This window comes from Oratosquilla oratoria, chromosome 20 (assembly GCF_046742065.1).
Source record: "Oratosquilla oratoria isolate Oo_2021 chromosome 20, ASM4674206v1, whole genome shotgun sequence".
NCBI classification, from domain to species: domain Eukaryota; kingdom Metazoa; phylum Arthropoda; class Malacostraca; order Stomatopoda; family Squillidae; genus Oratosquilla; species Oratosquilla oratoria.
Genome location: NC_134796.1, coordinates 32,476,672 through 32,492,295, shown reverse-complemented (window position 1 = coordinate 32,492,295; position 15,624 = coordinate 32,476,672). Strand labels below are relative to the sequence as shown.

The 15,624-nt window shown below is 45.3% G+C and overlaps 1 protein-coding gene across 2 annotated transcripts in view; it reads left to right on the top strand.

Annotated features, from left to right (window-relative positions):
- The window catches only part of DNaseII (deoxyribonuclease II), a 39,517-nt gene extending 32,193 nt beyond the window's left edge, over positions 1-7,324 (top strand). Inside the window, exons 8-9 of one of the 2 annotated variants that reach the window (XR_012967355.1) lie at positions 873-1,094; positions 7,155-7,324. Coding sequence is in view for 1 of the 2 variants with exons in the window: in XM_076203807.1 (XP_076059922.1) it covers positions 873-983 (111 nt within the window). In the remaining variant the exon portion in view is untranslated. Of the gene's footprint in view, positions 1-872; positions 2,665-7,154 lie in introns of those variants that run through there. The other variant, XM_076203807.1, reaches the window with a different exon arrangement.
- The last annotated feature ends 8,300 nt before the right edge of the window (positions 7,325-15,624 follow it).

The following is a 15,624-nucleotide window of genomic DNA, read 5'->3' as shown; positions in this document are numbered from 1 at the left end:
GAGATCCAAGCATATGAGTATGTGGAAAAGGGTGGTGCAGGGGAGGGGGATTGAGAAGACATTAATGGACTATGTAGTGTTACCCAAAGGGAAGATTGGAAGAGTTCTGGATATTTATGTTTTTAGGGAAGGGAGGGGTGATTATGAGATCATATTTTGTTTAAAAGGACATTGAAAATGGATGAGAAAGAGAGAAACTAGTGGAAATGGATAGTTTTAAGTATTTAGAGTCACATGTAGCAGGGAATGGAGGAGTAGCATTGGAGGTAAATTGTAGAGTGAGGGAAGCAAGTGTTTGGGGAATTAGAAACATCATGAGAAATAGGTATCTAGGGGTGAAAGCAAAGAGAAGTGCCTTTGACACTGTATGGGCAGAGACTTTGAATTTAAGGGAGGCAAAAAGGAACATTTTAAATATGTTTGTGATAAAGTATATAAGAAGTATGATGGGGCTTATGAGGATGGATAGAATGAGAAATGAGGAGGTGAAGGAGAGCAGGGGTGGGAAGGAAGCTGGCAGATAGAATTGACGAAAGAATATTGAGATAGTTTGGGTATATGGAAAGAATGGGTGAAGAAAGACTAGCAAAGAGATGGGAAGGCAGTGGTAGAGGAAGGGAACTTGAGGGGAAAACTGAAAACGAGATGGATGGATGGGGTGAAAAGGACCTTGGGTAAAGAAATTTTATTTTGATGTGTGGTAGATAAGTCTGTTCATCTGAAAAGTAGCTGATTTATCTACTGAAGGGGTTGTTTGCATGTTTTAATATCCTTAGTTTGTGTAGTTATTTATGAGATGAATTATCTTTGTCTTAAATGCAGAATATTAGCTTCTGGAAAGATTTCTTATTGAATGACTTTTCTTTCCTTAGGAGACACAGTTCAATCGATCAGGAGGAACAGTTTGTGTCAAGAGGCTTAGCATATGGCAACGCTACCACAACTTGGTTCACAGCACAGAGAGATGTCCCAGTACCATTTAGAATGGACTAGCCTCAGCAAGCTTCTGAGAAGCTGTTTTGCATATTGTCTTGGATATAAAGTCAATGAGTTTTGCAAAAGATATTTCTTTTGCAAGGATTGTGCTTTTTAATGTAAGCAAATCATTTTAAACTTTTCATCATAACAGTGATATATTTTGCACCAATATGGAATATGTGTTCAGAGTGGAGAGTTGAAATGAAGATGGTTGTGATTATCCATGGCAGTCAAGATTGGGTTGCCTATTGTTTTGGTCAGTTAAGATGCCAAAGTAACAGAGAAACTGATTACCTTCCTGGGCTCCTGCTTGAGGCTCTCTATTATTGACAAATTGTAGTAATGTTTGTGTGCTACCAGTCTGTAAGGATGTATGTGATTGTATAAGAGGTTGTCTGGCAGAGTGGACATGTGTTATTTGTTGTGGTGCCAAACCTGTGTATGTTGGCATGTGGGAAACTAATGTTATAACACATTTGTAAATGTACACTTTAAATCTACTATTGGGGAAATAATATCAGAAGTACAGGAGATCCGTATATTTCGACTACTATCTGTAGGCCTCTTCAGCTGAAGAGGACTACAGATAGTAGTCGAAATATATGGATCTCCTGTACTTCTGATATTATTTCTCCAATAGTGGGTTTAAAGTGTACATGTTGGCATATCCTTATTGTGTGATGAGAGGAGTCTATCTAAGACTTATAAGTATACTTTGTTCTGGTTAGTTTGTTTTTTTATTCATATGTAAGTGGTGGGGGAAAGCTAAGAGTCCTGTTAGGCTCCAAGGTAACTGGAGCCATTTTCAAGTAGTTCATTCATGGAAGACCATGAGATTAGATGGATTTGGGGGTGGAGGGGATTGAAAGGCAGTGTAAATCTTTTATGAATGGTGTAAACCTGTTTGACTGGAGAATAAAAAAATAGCTGAATGTTGATTTGAGGCAAGGGTGCATACTGTCACCATGGATGTTAATCCATACATGGCTGGAGTAACAGGAGATATAAATGCAAGAACTTTGAATAAGGTTTGGAAGGGTTAGTGAATTTGGTAGGATTTGTTGAAGGAAAAAACTGAAAGTTAATATGTCAAAGAGGAAGGTAGTTGTGATATCCAAGAGTGGGGGGCACAAAGTTGATGTACAGTCAAATAGGAAGATATTGGAGTAGATAGTTTATAGATATCTGGGATGTGATATACATAAAAAAGGAAGACTGGAAAAAGTTGTTGGGAAGGGGGAGAACATTGGGTGTGGTCTGAGAGCATTATGAAGAAGTAAAAGGAAGTTGAAACAGTGAAAATTGTTTATAAAACAATAGTTATACCAACTGTTATGTATGGGAGTTTTGTCCCAATAATGAATTCAAGAGAGGTTATATACATATACATATATATGTACATTTGTGCATATACACATTCATTTTGTGTGTATGCACTTATGTGTGTTTGTGTGTGCAGTTGCATCTTGTTGCATTGCCTTGAACTGGAGCAGTTTGGTGGGAGAACAGGATGACCCTTCATTCATGAGGTGTTGAGATTGGAGAGTTGTGTTAAATGGGATTTAATATGTATGAAGTTGGTGTATACTTTTGTTGTTGCCACTGTTAGTCCTCACTTATTGATATGGCGACTCACTTCTTTTAGTTGTTATTTTCTGTTTAGGAGAATTAAATTCTAGATTCTTCTATATCTTCTGTTCATTCCAACCAAGAATGCAATGCACTCTCCGAGGTCTAAGGTATCCCATGAGAGCAAGTATACAAGATCCTATGTGAGCTTTGCAGTGACATAGTCATTTCCTTAGTCCAATGATCTTCAACTTTATAATTAAGATCCTCCCCAAAGGGTGTGATCTTACATTCGTGAACCAATTAGAATTTTCCCCTCTTCCACCCTTTCACCAATTAGATTCTTTGTTTCAAGCCTTTATGGCAATATTGTTTATTTAGAATAATCACAAGTCTTTGCATAATTCTCACTTGGTTACAAAGGTGTGTCATTTCAGCAATATGTATATATATATACATATACCAATGGCTTTTTCCCCTTACAAGGGAGGTAACCAAAGTCAAAAGCATAAATCCACTCCCACCCATTTCATCCCCACATACTCCACTCCCATTCACCACCCCTCCTTCCCTCTTTTCTTGGCTCCTCCTGGATGACGGGTCATCCCTGCATCTTGCCCTACCCTGGGTCAGAAGCAAAACAGCAAGACACAGCACATCCACAGCAAGACTGCTTTATTTGATCAGCACTCCTCCTGTCTCAATCCCCTCATGCAGAAAAAGAGAAGATGGGGAGAAATCCCTTTGTGCTGTGTCAAAATATCATAAATCCTCCCTCACCCCCATCCCCACCCATTCCCTTCCATGCATCAGAGCATCATCCATACACAACCATTCTCCACTCACCCCTATCCTCTGTCTTCTTCTGTCCTTCCCAGTGGCCCTTTTACTGCATCCATCCATTTCATCCTTGGTCACCCTCTCATGTTCACTCCTTCCATCTCTGCCTTCCACACCTCTTTTACCAATCTTTCTTCACTTATTCTTTCCATGTGTCCAAACCATCCCAACACTCATCCACCCTATCTCTCAACTCCCTTTCCACCCCTGCTCTCCTCCTCACCTCATTTGTCACTCTATCCAGCCTAGGAACTCCTACCATTCTTCTCAGGCATTTCATCTCAAATAGATTTAAACTCTTCCACTCTTGTGTTCCATGCAGTATTTCACAAATGCCACGTGAATATGACATGCAGAAAAAACCACTAGTAAATAAGAAACATAGTCTGCACCTTTTCCTCTATTTAAGACATTATCAAGGGAATACACTAAGGGAGATACAGAGACAGTATATATACTACAGAAGTAAAAATATTGTAAGGAACATGGAAAGATGAATCACACAAACCTGAGAAAATTACCCACAGTCCTCAGGTCACAGATGGACCAAATGGATGTTATCCTGCCCGGATATTTGGTCCATCTGTGTGACCTGAGGACTGTGGGTAATTTTCTCAGGCTTGTGTGATTCATCTTTCCATGTTCCTTACAATATTTTCACTTCTGTAGTATTTATACTGTCTCTGTATCTCCCTTACTGTATTCCTTTGATGATGTCTTAAATATACAAAAATGTTTGGACTACATTTCTTATTTACCAGTGTTTTTTTCTGCGTATATATATATATATATATATATATATATAATATATATATATATACATACAAGCTCCCAAGCACACATGTCCTATGATAAACAAATAAAATTGTCAGAGACTCCTATAACTTGTTAAGATCAATAAAAGTGACATTTGCATATTTGGTTGAAGGACTAGATAAGGACTAGACTAGAATGTGCGGCGACATTGTGGTCACCAGTACCAAAAAGAATATAAAGAAAATAGAAAGAATCCAGAGAGCAGCCACAAAAATGGTCCCTGCACTTTCAAACTTGTCATATGAAGAGAGACTGGCTAAATTGGAGTTACCAACTCTGGAGCAAAGAAGAGAGAGAGGTGGCCTACTGACCATCTATAGAATCATGAAGGGCACAGAAATACTCAATAGAGAGGATTTGTTAAACTGGGACAAGAGAAAAACAAGAGGACCTAGAAAGAAACTTAAAAAACATAGTTATAGAAAAGATATAAAGAAGAATGGTTTTCCACATAGAATGGTGGACACTTGGAACAAACCAGATGAAAAAATAGTATGTGCAAAAACTATTCATGAATTTAAGAGCAAACTAGACACTGTGAGATACAAAGGCGGGGCACCACAAGTGTAGCTCCCCTTCAAGTAAAATACAACTAGGTAAATAAAATACAAAGCAGACTCGGGCAGCTTGCTTAGGCTGTTATTTACAAACAGTATTTTATTACCTACATAGAGCAGATTAAGGCATCTCGCTCTGGCTGTTATTCATAAACAACCTACCTATAAAATGCAATAACCTGTCTTCTACCCCTCTTTCTACCATCCTCTTACAGGGCTCGGCAGCTACTACTTGGTTGCCCCAACCAACCCTTTTCTACCTGCCTCTTACACTTTGACTTGGGGGTGGGGGGTGGGGGGGGGAAGGGCCATAAATATGTATATATGTGTATGTATGTATTAATGAAGTGGTGGGGGTAAACCAGCTATGGTTGGTGGGCCCTATTGTCGAGGTACTGTGTTTTGCCGTAATGCTTCTGACGCAAATAGGGGACTGATGGCCTTTTCTCCACAAGAAGCCAAGGTAAAAGGGTAAAACAAATGGGTGTTGGATAGGTGTAAGATGGTTGAAGGTTGGGTGCGTACCTTGGCTGGTGATCTCTGTGAAAATGTAATATGCTGAGTGAATAGAACCCATTCAACCACTCTTACCATCTCAGCACTTCAGAGGAGTGAAGAGTTGTCTTGTCCCCTGCCACATCCCTTGGGCCAAAGGTAGTGCAGTAAGGCACTACTCTTCCATGTTAAGGTCCAGCACTGGGGCTGGTTTACTCCTACAACTTCACCATGTGGTAACTTTCTTCTTTATCCACTCGAAATAAATTAAGTAGATGAGAAGAACATTGTTTCAGGCCATGTTGTCCCCTCTTTCATTTGCAGTCTCCTTCCATTCACTCCTTCCTTTTGCACTGTCTCTTCCCTGCTCAAGAGACATTCCACATACATCCAAATCCCCCTTGACCCTATCCAACTCATTCTTGGTCATCCTTTCAAGCTCACTCCATCCACCTCTGCTTTCCACATTCTCTTTGTTAGTCTTTCATCATTCATTCTCTCCATATGCCCAAACCATTCTCTATTCTACCATATATGATATCTGTTCCACTCACATGCTGTGGCTCATCCTCACATTTCTAACTCTATCCATCCTTGTAACACTTATCAAATATTCAAACACTTCATCTCAAAAACATTTAGTCTCTTCATCACTGCTTCTCATATATTCCGATTCTGCTTCATACATCACTGGGTACAATCACTCCTCCATACAACCTTTGCATTAGTTCCCAAATACCCATTTGTCATAACACTTCATTCTACCCACATATTCACTCCTTTTAGTCTACAATTTATCCATAATACTGAATAAGGTAATTAAATGTGTATATCAAGTGATTATATTTTGAAATCCAATTATGTTTATGAGTACAAAAGAAGATGTAACTAGTTGTATCACTTGATTGATTTTTTTTTTATAAATGTATAATGTGATGTTATGTGTTTTAAATACTATTGACATAATATGTGATTCAGCAGTATTATTTTAGGTTGATAAAACTGAGCTTAGTTGATAACCTTTTGACCTTGTATTGTAATCATTAGTTTAAGGAAGATAATCTAACAAACTTGAAGAATTTGCAAATGATGAACTGTAAACTTCATATTTGGTATTACAGATTTATGAATTCATTACTACAGAATATATGAAGTCAGTTCCCATAGTTATTGAATCTCATGTGCTTAGTTTTGTTGAGTGTCTACAGAGTATAATTGTTCTCACTTTACATTTCATCAAAACCTGCAACATTTTAACATATCTTATTGTTGTTATTAGTAATGTTAATATTTTCTCAGGGGATGGGGCCTTTGGTTTGAGTAAGTGATAAATTTCATTCAATCAAGACATCATACAGACTCAAGCCTTGCCCTCATTACCTGAATAGAATAGTGTAGCACAGCCCTGAAAAAGGTAGTATTCATAGTACTTTGAAAGAGATAAATACTCTTTCACAAGTGTGCTGAAGGACTCTTTCAAATGATTTTAGATTTCGTGTTTACACCTCAGCTGGATAAAACATTTCAGTCATAGTCATAACAAGTCAACCATAAAGTATGCCATCACGTTGAAGAGACTTCATGACTGCAAATGGTTTTCCTCACCTTGATGGAATAAAATGGCAGCAGTCAGAACAAAACTTATAAGTTGCTTTGGCAGTGAAAAGGCTATTGAAATAGCTTTAAAGTTTCCTTTATCTATGTAAAATTGTCTTGGAGCAGCCAGTAAACTTGTGAGTTGCTTTCAGCTGTGAGAGATAATTCTCTGGCATTGCAGGAGTCTCTTCATAAGTGGGTATATAGTGTAGGGCTCTGGTTTATTAGAATTAATTTGTATATTATGACATTTGATTAGTTTTTTAATTCTATTTGCTAACAGTTTATTCTATTCTGTTACAGGAAATCATCGTTATTATATTTGATTAATTTGATATATTATCTGCTCTTGATTGCTTGTCATGATCACCTTGAAAAGGAGCTGTTATAAGTAGCAGAGACTTTTGGAAGTGAATTGTGTATATTTATGTATTTTTATACTGTCCTTGGTTCCAAATAAATGTTTGCAGAGTTGCATGTCTTTCTTTGAAATGAATCCCAAGTGTGCATATTTTTACTCACAATTGTATTTGAAGTTAACTATGTAGGGCTGTTGACTTTACATAGACTAATTCAGGTGTCCCAATTAATATTAGTCCTAATACAGTAATAGAGAAAAGGTAAAAGGTGCAGATGGAGAGATGATAGTGGGAGAAATGGCAGTAAGAGGAAGATGGGCAGAGTATTTTAGGGAATTGCTCAATGGGAAGGAGGATAGAGAGGGAAAGGTAGTTGCAGTGGGAAGCGCCATGAAAATGCCAGTGATGAGTGAGGGACATGGAGGAGAAATAAGGAAAGATGAGGTGAAAGCAGTTGTTAAGATAATGAGAACAGGTAAGGCACCTGGGTTGAATGAGTGTCATGCAGTGTGTCTAAAACAGGGAGCTACAGTGATGGAGGACTGGCTGGTAAGGTTTTTAATGTTTGTTTAAAAAAGGGTAGAGTACTGGAGGAGTGTATGTATAGTTCCACTTTACAAGGGAAAGGGTGAAAATGTGAGTGTAGTAGTTCCGGAGGGATTGTTATGATTTAAACTAATTGAAACATGGGGTGGGGGGGGGCGATTGACACGTTTATTGTGGGTTATGCGTACATGGAGCGTTATGTGCTCACAGTACGACAGACGGGTACATAATGACGTGCGGGCAAACATCGCTCGCTATGCAGAGGGAGACGAAGCCACGCCTAGTACACATGAATAAGGCCTTGTCGACCATAACAAAGGTCCTTGTACTGAAAGCACCATTGCTGGTCGGGGCACGGAACAACACTATGAGACCCTGCTATTATCCTATACTAGAGCACTTTAAAGTACTAGACCCCCTCCCTACCGCACTCGCTGGACCATCGCGTTGTGAGAGGTATGCCTATTCGCAAGCCGAGGTGAGCTCGGGGGAAGGGGTGGAGTTGGGGGGATCTTCGCACGAGGACGATAGGTCCTTCGCCGAGGGATAGAACGCGCCGGGACGGTGTCTTTGGAGGCCGGTGGGTGCTTACGTAGGGCGGTGGGGACGACGATGTGGTGGTCGTATAGCGCCAGTTCCCCGTCGGCGGAGAGGGCTTCCTGGAGCTTCGAATATGGAGGGACGTAGTTGGGGAGGACGAGGTGATAGGACGGGAACCCTGAGGACACGCAGGTAAGCAGGCGGCCGAAGACGGGGTTTATCCGTGCTGCAGTCCGGAGTCTTTAAAGCATCCTATCGGCTTTGGCGGCGGGCGACGGATCGTCTCCTCAAAAAGCAGGCGTTGCCGTTGGCTACGCTCCTGATGTGAGGATGAGGATGAGCGACCGATGGTCCGTTATCAACGAGAAGTGGGGCAATTCAAGCGGATATGTTTTGCATTTCGATACGGACCAGGTGACAGCAAGTATCCCCAGTGATAGTGACGTATCGGGTTTTGTCGTCCGTCAGAAACCGCGAGCCACACTGGACGAGGCGTAAGTGCCACTGACCGTGGTCGTGGAAGAGGGCGTGCCCAATGCTGTAGAGGCGCGATGTGTCCGTCTGCAGTAACACTGGAAGGGCGGGATCAAAGGGCATAAGCACGGTCGGCGACGACTGAGCTCGCCTTACGAAGGAGTAATGATACCTTGCTGCACCTTGAGTCAAGTTCTTTGACTTGAACCTAAAATGCGAACTGTATCGATCTCGGCGTGTGGACGGAGAAGTGCGTCGCGTCGGCTTGCAGGTGGATTCTCATGGGGGGGGGGGGAGAGAGAGAAAGACCCACCAACTTTCCTAGGGGGCGGTGCGGGTGTCTTCCTTGGAGATCAGCAATTCGCTAATTTCCCGTTAGGAAGTAGTCACGAGCGGCGCCCGGTTAGCTGTCAATAGGCAATGTTAGCTCGGGCAACCTGTTCGCATATATCATCACCAGGACAGCCTTCGGAAAGTCGAGCGGGACTATGGCCAAGTCGAAGGAGAGAAGAGGTGTTTGGACCTACTCGTGTATCCGTATGGCGGCGTGGCAGTCCCTGTCTCCGAACGTCAAAGCATCCCGGAAGAGTCCCGTTGCGGGGGGCATGTGAGATATATCGGCCATGTGCGTCGGCGCCGAAAGCGGCGATTGTAAGCTGGCTTTTGATATCCCGGAAAGGCCTAGGTGCCGAGTGCCTATCACCATGATATCCGCATCTGTGTCAGGCAGCATACGGATGCGTATGCCGACAGGTGGAGGAGGGCGATTGGCCGGAAGCGTCCCGTGGTGGGTGCATGTGAAATATGTTGGGCACGTACCCCGGGGCTTCGTTCACGTTCGCACCGTTCACGTACGCGCCAGCGATTTGCGTATCGTCCTATGTTTTACTGTTACAAGTTGCAAGCAATTGCAAGCAATTTTACTCACTGCGCCATGTTATGATCACAACTAACTGGAACAAGGGGAGAGGGGGCGGGCGAGTGACGCGTTTATTATGGGTTATGCGTACATAGAGCGCTATGTGCTCACATTATAACAGACAGCTATATACTGACGTGTGGGCAAACGTCTCTCGGTGCGCAGAGCGAGACGATGCCACGCATAGTACACACGTATGAATAAAGCCTTGTCGGCCGTAATAAAGAGTCCTTGGTCGGGGCATGTCACAACACTACGGGGTCCTGCTAGTAACCTATGCTAGAGCACTTTAAAAGACTAACCTCCCCCTCCCCTCTCCTCGCTAGCAGGACCATCGCGTCGTGAAAGGTATGCCTATTCGCGAGTCGAGGTGAGCGGGGGTGGGGGGGCGGTAAACGAGTTTGGGGGATCCGCTCAGGAGGACGGTAGGTTCTCCACAGAGGGGTGGAACTCTCCGTGGCGGCGTTTTCGGAGGCCGATGGGCACTTACGCAGGGTGGTGGGGACGACGATGTGCTGGTCATATAGCACCAGTTCCCCGTCGGTAGAGAGGGCGTAAGCAGGCCGCTGTAGATGTGACTTATTGGTGGGTGACGGTCATCCCCGCGAAGTGCATTCGTTGCCCTTGACGACGTTCCTGACGTGAGGATGGAGGGGGGCGATTGACGTGTTTAATGTGGGTTATGCGTACATGGAGCCTTGTGTGCTCACAGTATGACAGACAGGTATATACTGACGTGTGGGCAAACGTCTCTTGCTACGCTGAGCGAGACGATGCCACGCGTAGTACACACGTGTGGATAAGGCCTTGTCGACCGTAACAAAGAGTCCTTGTACTGGAATCGTCACTGCTGATCGGGGCACGGCACAACACTACGGGGTCCTGCTAGTATCCTATACTAGAACCCTTTAAAGGAATAATTCCCACCCCTCTTCGCGCTCGCAGGACCATCGCGTCGCGAGAGGTATGCCTATTCGCGAACCGAGGCGAGCGGGGGGGGGGGTACGCTCACGATTACAGCAGGTCCTCCACCGAGAGATGGAACGCTCCGTGGCGGCGTCTTTGGAGGACGGTGGGCACTTACGTAGGGCGGAGGGGACGACGATGTGGATTGGGCTTCCTGGACCTTCGAATATGAAGGGACGGAGTTGGGGAGGGTTAGGTGGTCAAACGGGAATCTTAGACACGAAGGGTGGGAGTGACTGACGGGTTTATTGTGGGTTATGCGTACATGGAGCGCTATGTGCTGACAGTATAACTGTCAGGTACATACTGACGTGTGGGCATACGTCGCTCGCTACGCTGAGCGAGACGATGCCAAGCCTAGTACACACGCATGAATAAGGTCTTGTCGTCGGTAACAAAGGATCCTTGTGCTGGAAGCATCACTGCTGGTCGGGGCATGGCACAACACCATGGGGCTTTGCTAATATCCTATACTAGAGCATTTTGAAGGACTAAATCCAGCCCCCCTCCCCCACCACCACCACCGTGGTCACTGGACCATCGCGTCGCGAGAGGTATGCCTATTCGCGAGCCGAGGTGAGCGACGGGGGCGGAGTTGGAGGAATCCATGCACGAGGACGGCAGGTCTTTCGTCGAATAATGGAACGCTCCTGAGTGGCGTCTTCGGAGGTCGGTGGGCGCTTCCGTAGGACGTCGAGGACGACGATGCGTGGTCGTATGGTGCCATTTATCCATCGGCGGAGAGGGTGTCCTGGAGCTTCGAATACGGAGGGACGGAGTTGGGGAGGGCGAGGTGGTCGGACGGAAACCCTGAAGACACGCAGGCGGCCGTACGCGGGGTTTATCCGTATGCGTCCCAGTGTCTTTAGAGCGTTCTATCGGCATCGGCGGCGGGCAATGGGTAGTCCCCTCGAAGCGTATTCTTTGTCGGTGACGACGCTTCTGACGTGTGGGTGGGGGTGAGCGGACGATGGTCCGTCATCAACGAAAAGTGGGGTAATTCAAGCGGATATGGTTTTCATTTGGATGGGGCCCAGGTGATAGTGACGTATCGGGTTTTGGCGTCCGTTAGAAACCGCGAGCCACACTGGACAAGGCGTAAGTGCCCCTGACCTTGGTCTTGGAGGAGGGCGTGCCGGATGCTGTAGAGAGGCGCGATGCGTCCGTTTGCAGTAGCATTAGCAGGGTGGGGTCGAAGGGCTCCAGCACGGGCGGTGACGACAGAGCTCGACTTACGACAGGTGTGATGATACCCTGCTGCACCATTGATTCAAGTTCTTCCTCGATTTGAACCTGAAATGTGAACGGTATTGACCTGGGTGTGTGGGCGTCAAGGTGCGTTGCGTCGGTTTGCATGTGGATTGGCATCGGTGTGTGTGTGGTGGGGGGGGATAGACCCATCATCTTTCCTAAGTGGACAGTGCGGGTGACATCCTTAGAGACCATCACTTCGCTTAATTCCAGTGTGTCAGGCAGCATACACATACGTATACCGATAGGTAGTCGAAGGAGATCGGCCGAAAGCATCCCGTTGCGGGGGCATGTGAGATATGTCGGGTACATACCCCGGCGCTTTGTTCATGTGTGCGTAGTTCACGTACACGCCAGCGATTCCCGTATCGTCCCATGATTCACTGTTACAAGTTGTAAGCAATTGCATCGAATCGTACTCACTGTGCCATGTTATGGTTGCAACTAATTGAAACACGGGGAGAGGGGCGGGCGATTGACGCGTTTATTGTGAATTATGCGTACATGGAGCCTTGTGTGCTTACAGTATGACAGATAGATATATACTGACGTGTGGGCAATCGTCTCTCACTACGCAGAGCGAGACGATGCCACGCATAGTACACACGTATGAATAAGGCCTTGTCGACCGTAACAAAGAGTCCTTGTACTGGAATCGTTACAGCTGATCGGGGCACGGCACAACACTACGGGGCCCTGCTAAAACCTATGCTAGAGCACTTTAAAGGAACCCCCCCCCCCGGATGGGAACCCTGAAGACAAACAGGTTAGCAGGCGGCCGTAGGTGGGGTTTATCCGTGCCGCGGCCCGGAATCTTTAGAGCGTGTTGTCGGTGTCAGCACGGGTGACGGGTCGTTCCCGCGAAGCGCGTTCTTTGCCGTGACGACTCTCCTGACGTGAGGGATGAGCGGACGATGGTCCGTCATCAACGAGAAATGGGACAATCCAAAAGGATGAGGTTTGCATTTGGATGCAGACCAGGTGACGGCAAGTATCCCCAGTGATAGTGATGTATCGGGTTTTGTCGTCCGTCAGAAACCGCGAGCCACACTGGACGAGGCGTAAGTGCCCCTGAATTTGGTCTTGGAGGAGGGTGTGGCCGATGCTGTAGAGAGGCCCGATGTGTTCGTCTGCAGTACCAGTGGTAGGGTGGGGTCGAAGGGTGCCATCACGGATGGCGATGACAGAGCTCGACTTACGACAGGAGTGATGATATCCTTGCTGCACCATTGAGTCAAGTTCTTCCTTGACTTGAACCTGAAATGCGAAAGGTATCGATCTGGGTGTGTGGGGGTTAGGTGCGTCGCATCGGCTTGCATATGGATTCTCATGGGGAGGGGGGTGAGAGAGACCCACCATCTTTCATAGGGGGCAGTGTGGGTGTCGTCCTTGGAGACCACTACGTCGCTAAATTCCCGTAGGAAGTAGTCGCGAGCGACGCCCGGTTAGCTCTCAATGGGCAATGTTAGCTCGGCGCACCTGTTCGCATATGTCATCACCAGGACAGCCTCCGGAAGTCGAGCGGGACTATGGTCAAGCCGAAGGAGAGGAGGGATGTTTGGACCTCCTTATGAATCTGTATGGCGGCGTTGCAGTCCCTGTCTCTGAACGCTAAGGCATCCCGGAGGAGTCCCGTTGTGGGTTGCCAGCGAGCTATATCGGCCACATACGTCGGTGCCGAGAGCGGCGACTGTTGGCTGGCCTTTGATATCCCCGACAGGCCTAGGTGCCGAGTGCCTATCACCGTGATGTCAGCACCTGTGTCAGGTAGCATACAAGTGTGAATGCCGACAGGTGAAGGAGGGCGATCGACAGGAAGCGTCCCGTTGTGGGGTGCATGTGTGATATGTTGGGCACGTACCCCGGGGCTTCGTTCACGTTCGCTTCGTTCACGTACGCGCCAGTGATTCGCGTATCGTCCCATGTTTCACTGTTGCAAGTTGCAAGCAATTGCAAGCAATTGCAAGCAATTGTATCGAATTGTACTCACCGCGCAATGTTATGATCACAACTAATTGAAACTCGGGAGTGAGGGATTGACGCGTTTATAGTGGGTTATGTGTACATGGAGCGCTATGTGCTCACAGTATAACAGACAGGTATATACTAATGTGCAGGCAAACGTCTTTCGGTACGCAGAGCGAGACGATACCACGCCTAGTACACACGTGTGAATAAGGTCTTGTCGACCGTAACAAAGGGTCCTTGTACTGGAAGCGTCACTGCTGGTCGGGGCACGGTACAACACTATGGGGCCCTGCTAGTATCCTATGCTAGAGCCCTTTGAAGTACTACACCACAGATATCAGTTTGTTGAGTGTAGTTGGGAAGGGGTATGGGAGGGTTTTGATTGAAAGGATTAGGAGAGGAACAAAGGAAGTAATTGTTGAGGAACAGTGTGGGTTTAGGACATGTAGGGGTCGGGTGGATCAGATTTTTGTGGTAAGGCAGATATGTGAGAAAGATTTAGGAAAAAGTAAGTGTGGCGTAGTGCTATAAGGTGCCCTGGTATTCGACACGAGCAGGGCCCCGTAGGGTTGCACCGTAGTGTTGTAGGGTGCCCCAACCACCAGACTCTTTCCAGTGACACATGTGTACGACGTGGCACCGTCTCCCTTCTGTGTAAGGAGAATGACTTTGCCCTACGTCAGTCTATACCAGTTTCCCATACAGAGAGAATTCAACGCTCCCACTCCTGTACGCTTATGTCAAAATGAATATTCATAGTTCCCCCCGCGTTTCAGTTGCACACATATGGCAAAGATGGCGTAGTGAGTAGGATAATGCTTGCGATTGCTTGCAACGTGCAATAGTAAAACATGGAACGATAAGTGAATCAGTGGCGCGAACGTGAACGGAGCACTGACGGAACTAGAACAATAGGTGATAGTGAACACGCTGGACGGTGAGTACAGTGCCAATCACAGTGTGCATGCCTGGGAACGTGTATTGTATTCTAATTTTTGTTAACATTATGTATAGATTATAACTCTGTGTAGACATGCAGAAGACTCAAATAAATGTGTAGTTAGAATTCTGTATGTGTGTATGTACATGCGTGTCAGCGTGAATGTTCGAGAACCTACAAATTGTCATTTGTGTCTATTAAGTAATCATAATTTATTTTTATAATGCGAAAGTTGAATAAATGCGATAGATTATTAATATCATCAAAACTGAATTATTGTATAACTGAGATTGGATGTATGTAAAATTCTGTGTGCAAGGAATGATTGTGGAAATTAAAACTAATGATTAGCAACCGCCTTTGGGCACGCTATGCCAGTGTGAAGCCAAGTCACGCACGGAGTTAGTTAGAAGTAGTGCTGGGCAAATACCGCTAATCTCAGTACCGGAATTACCGGTAAACAACAATGCCGTTACCGGAATTACCGGTATTTTACCGGTAAAAGACTCGTGAGGTAGTAGTCGCCTTTATGACTTAAATCTTTAAACAAATTTCATCCTACTATGGTGTGTAGTCACAACCCCATTGCATATTCTGTATATTGAAATAAAGTAAAAATTTCGATAGCCAGTTCTATTTTGTTTACGATATTGTGTTTATGGAGATATCTGGCAACTCTTCCCACCAATCGGAAGCAAGCTATGATTCTAAACAGTAAACACATGATATTGAATTTTATAGATATCAGTGCGTTATCAAAGTTAGAGGTAGAAGCATGCCGCCTATCCACAGTATCCAGCCTCCCAGTTT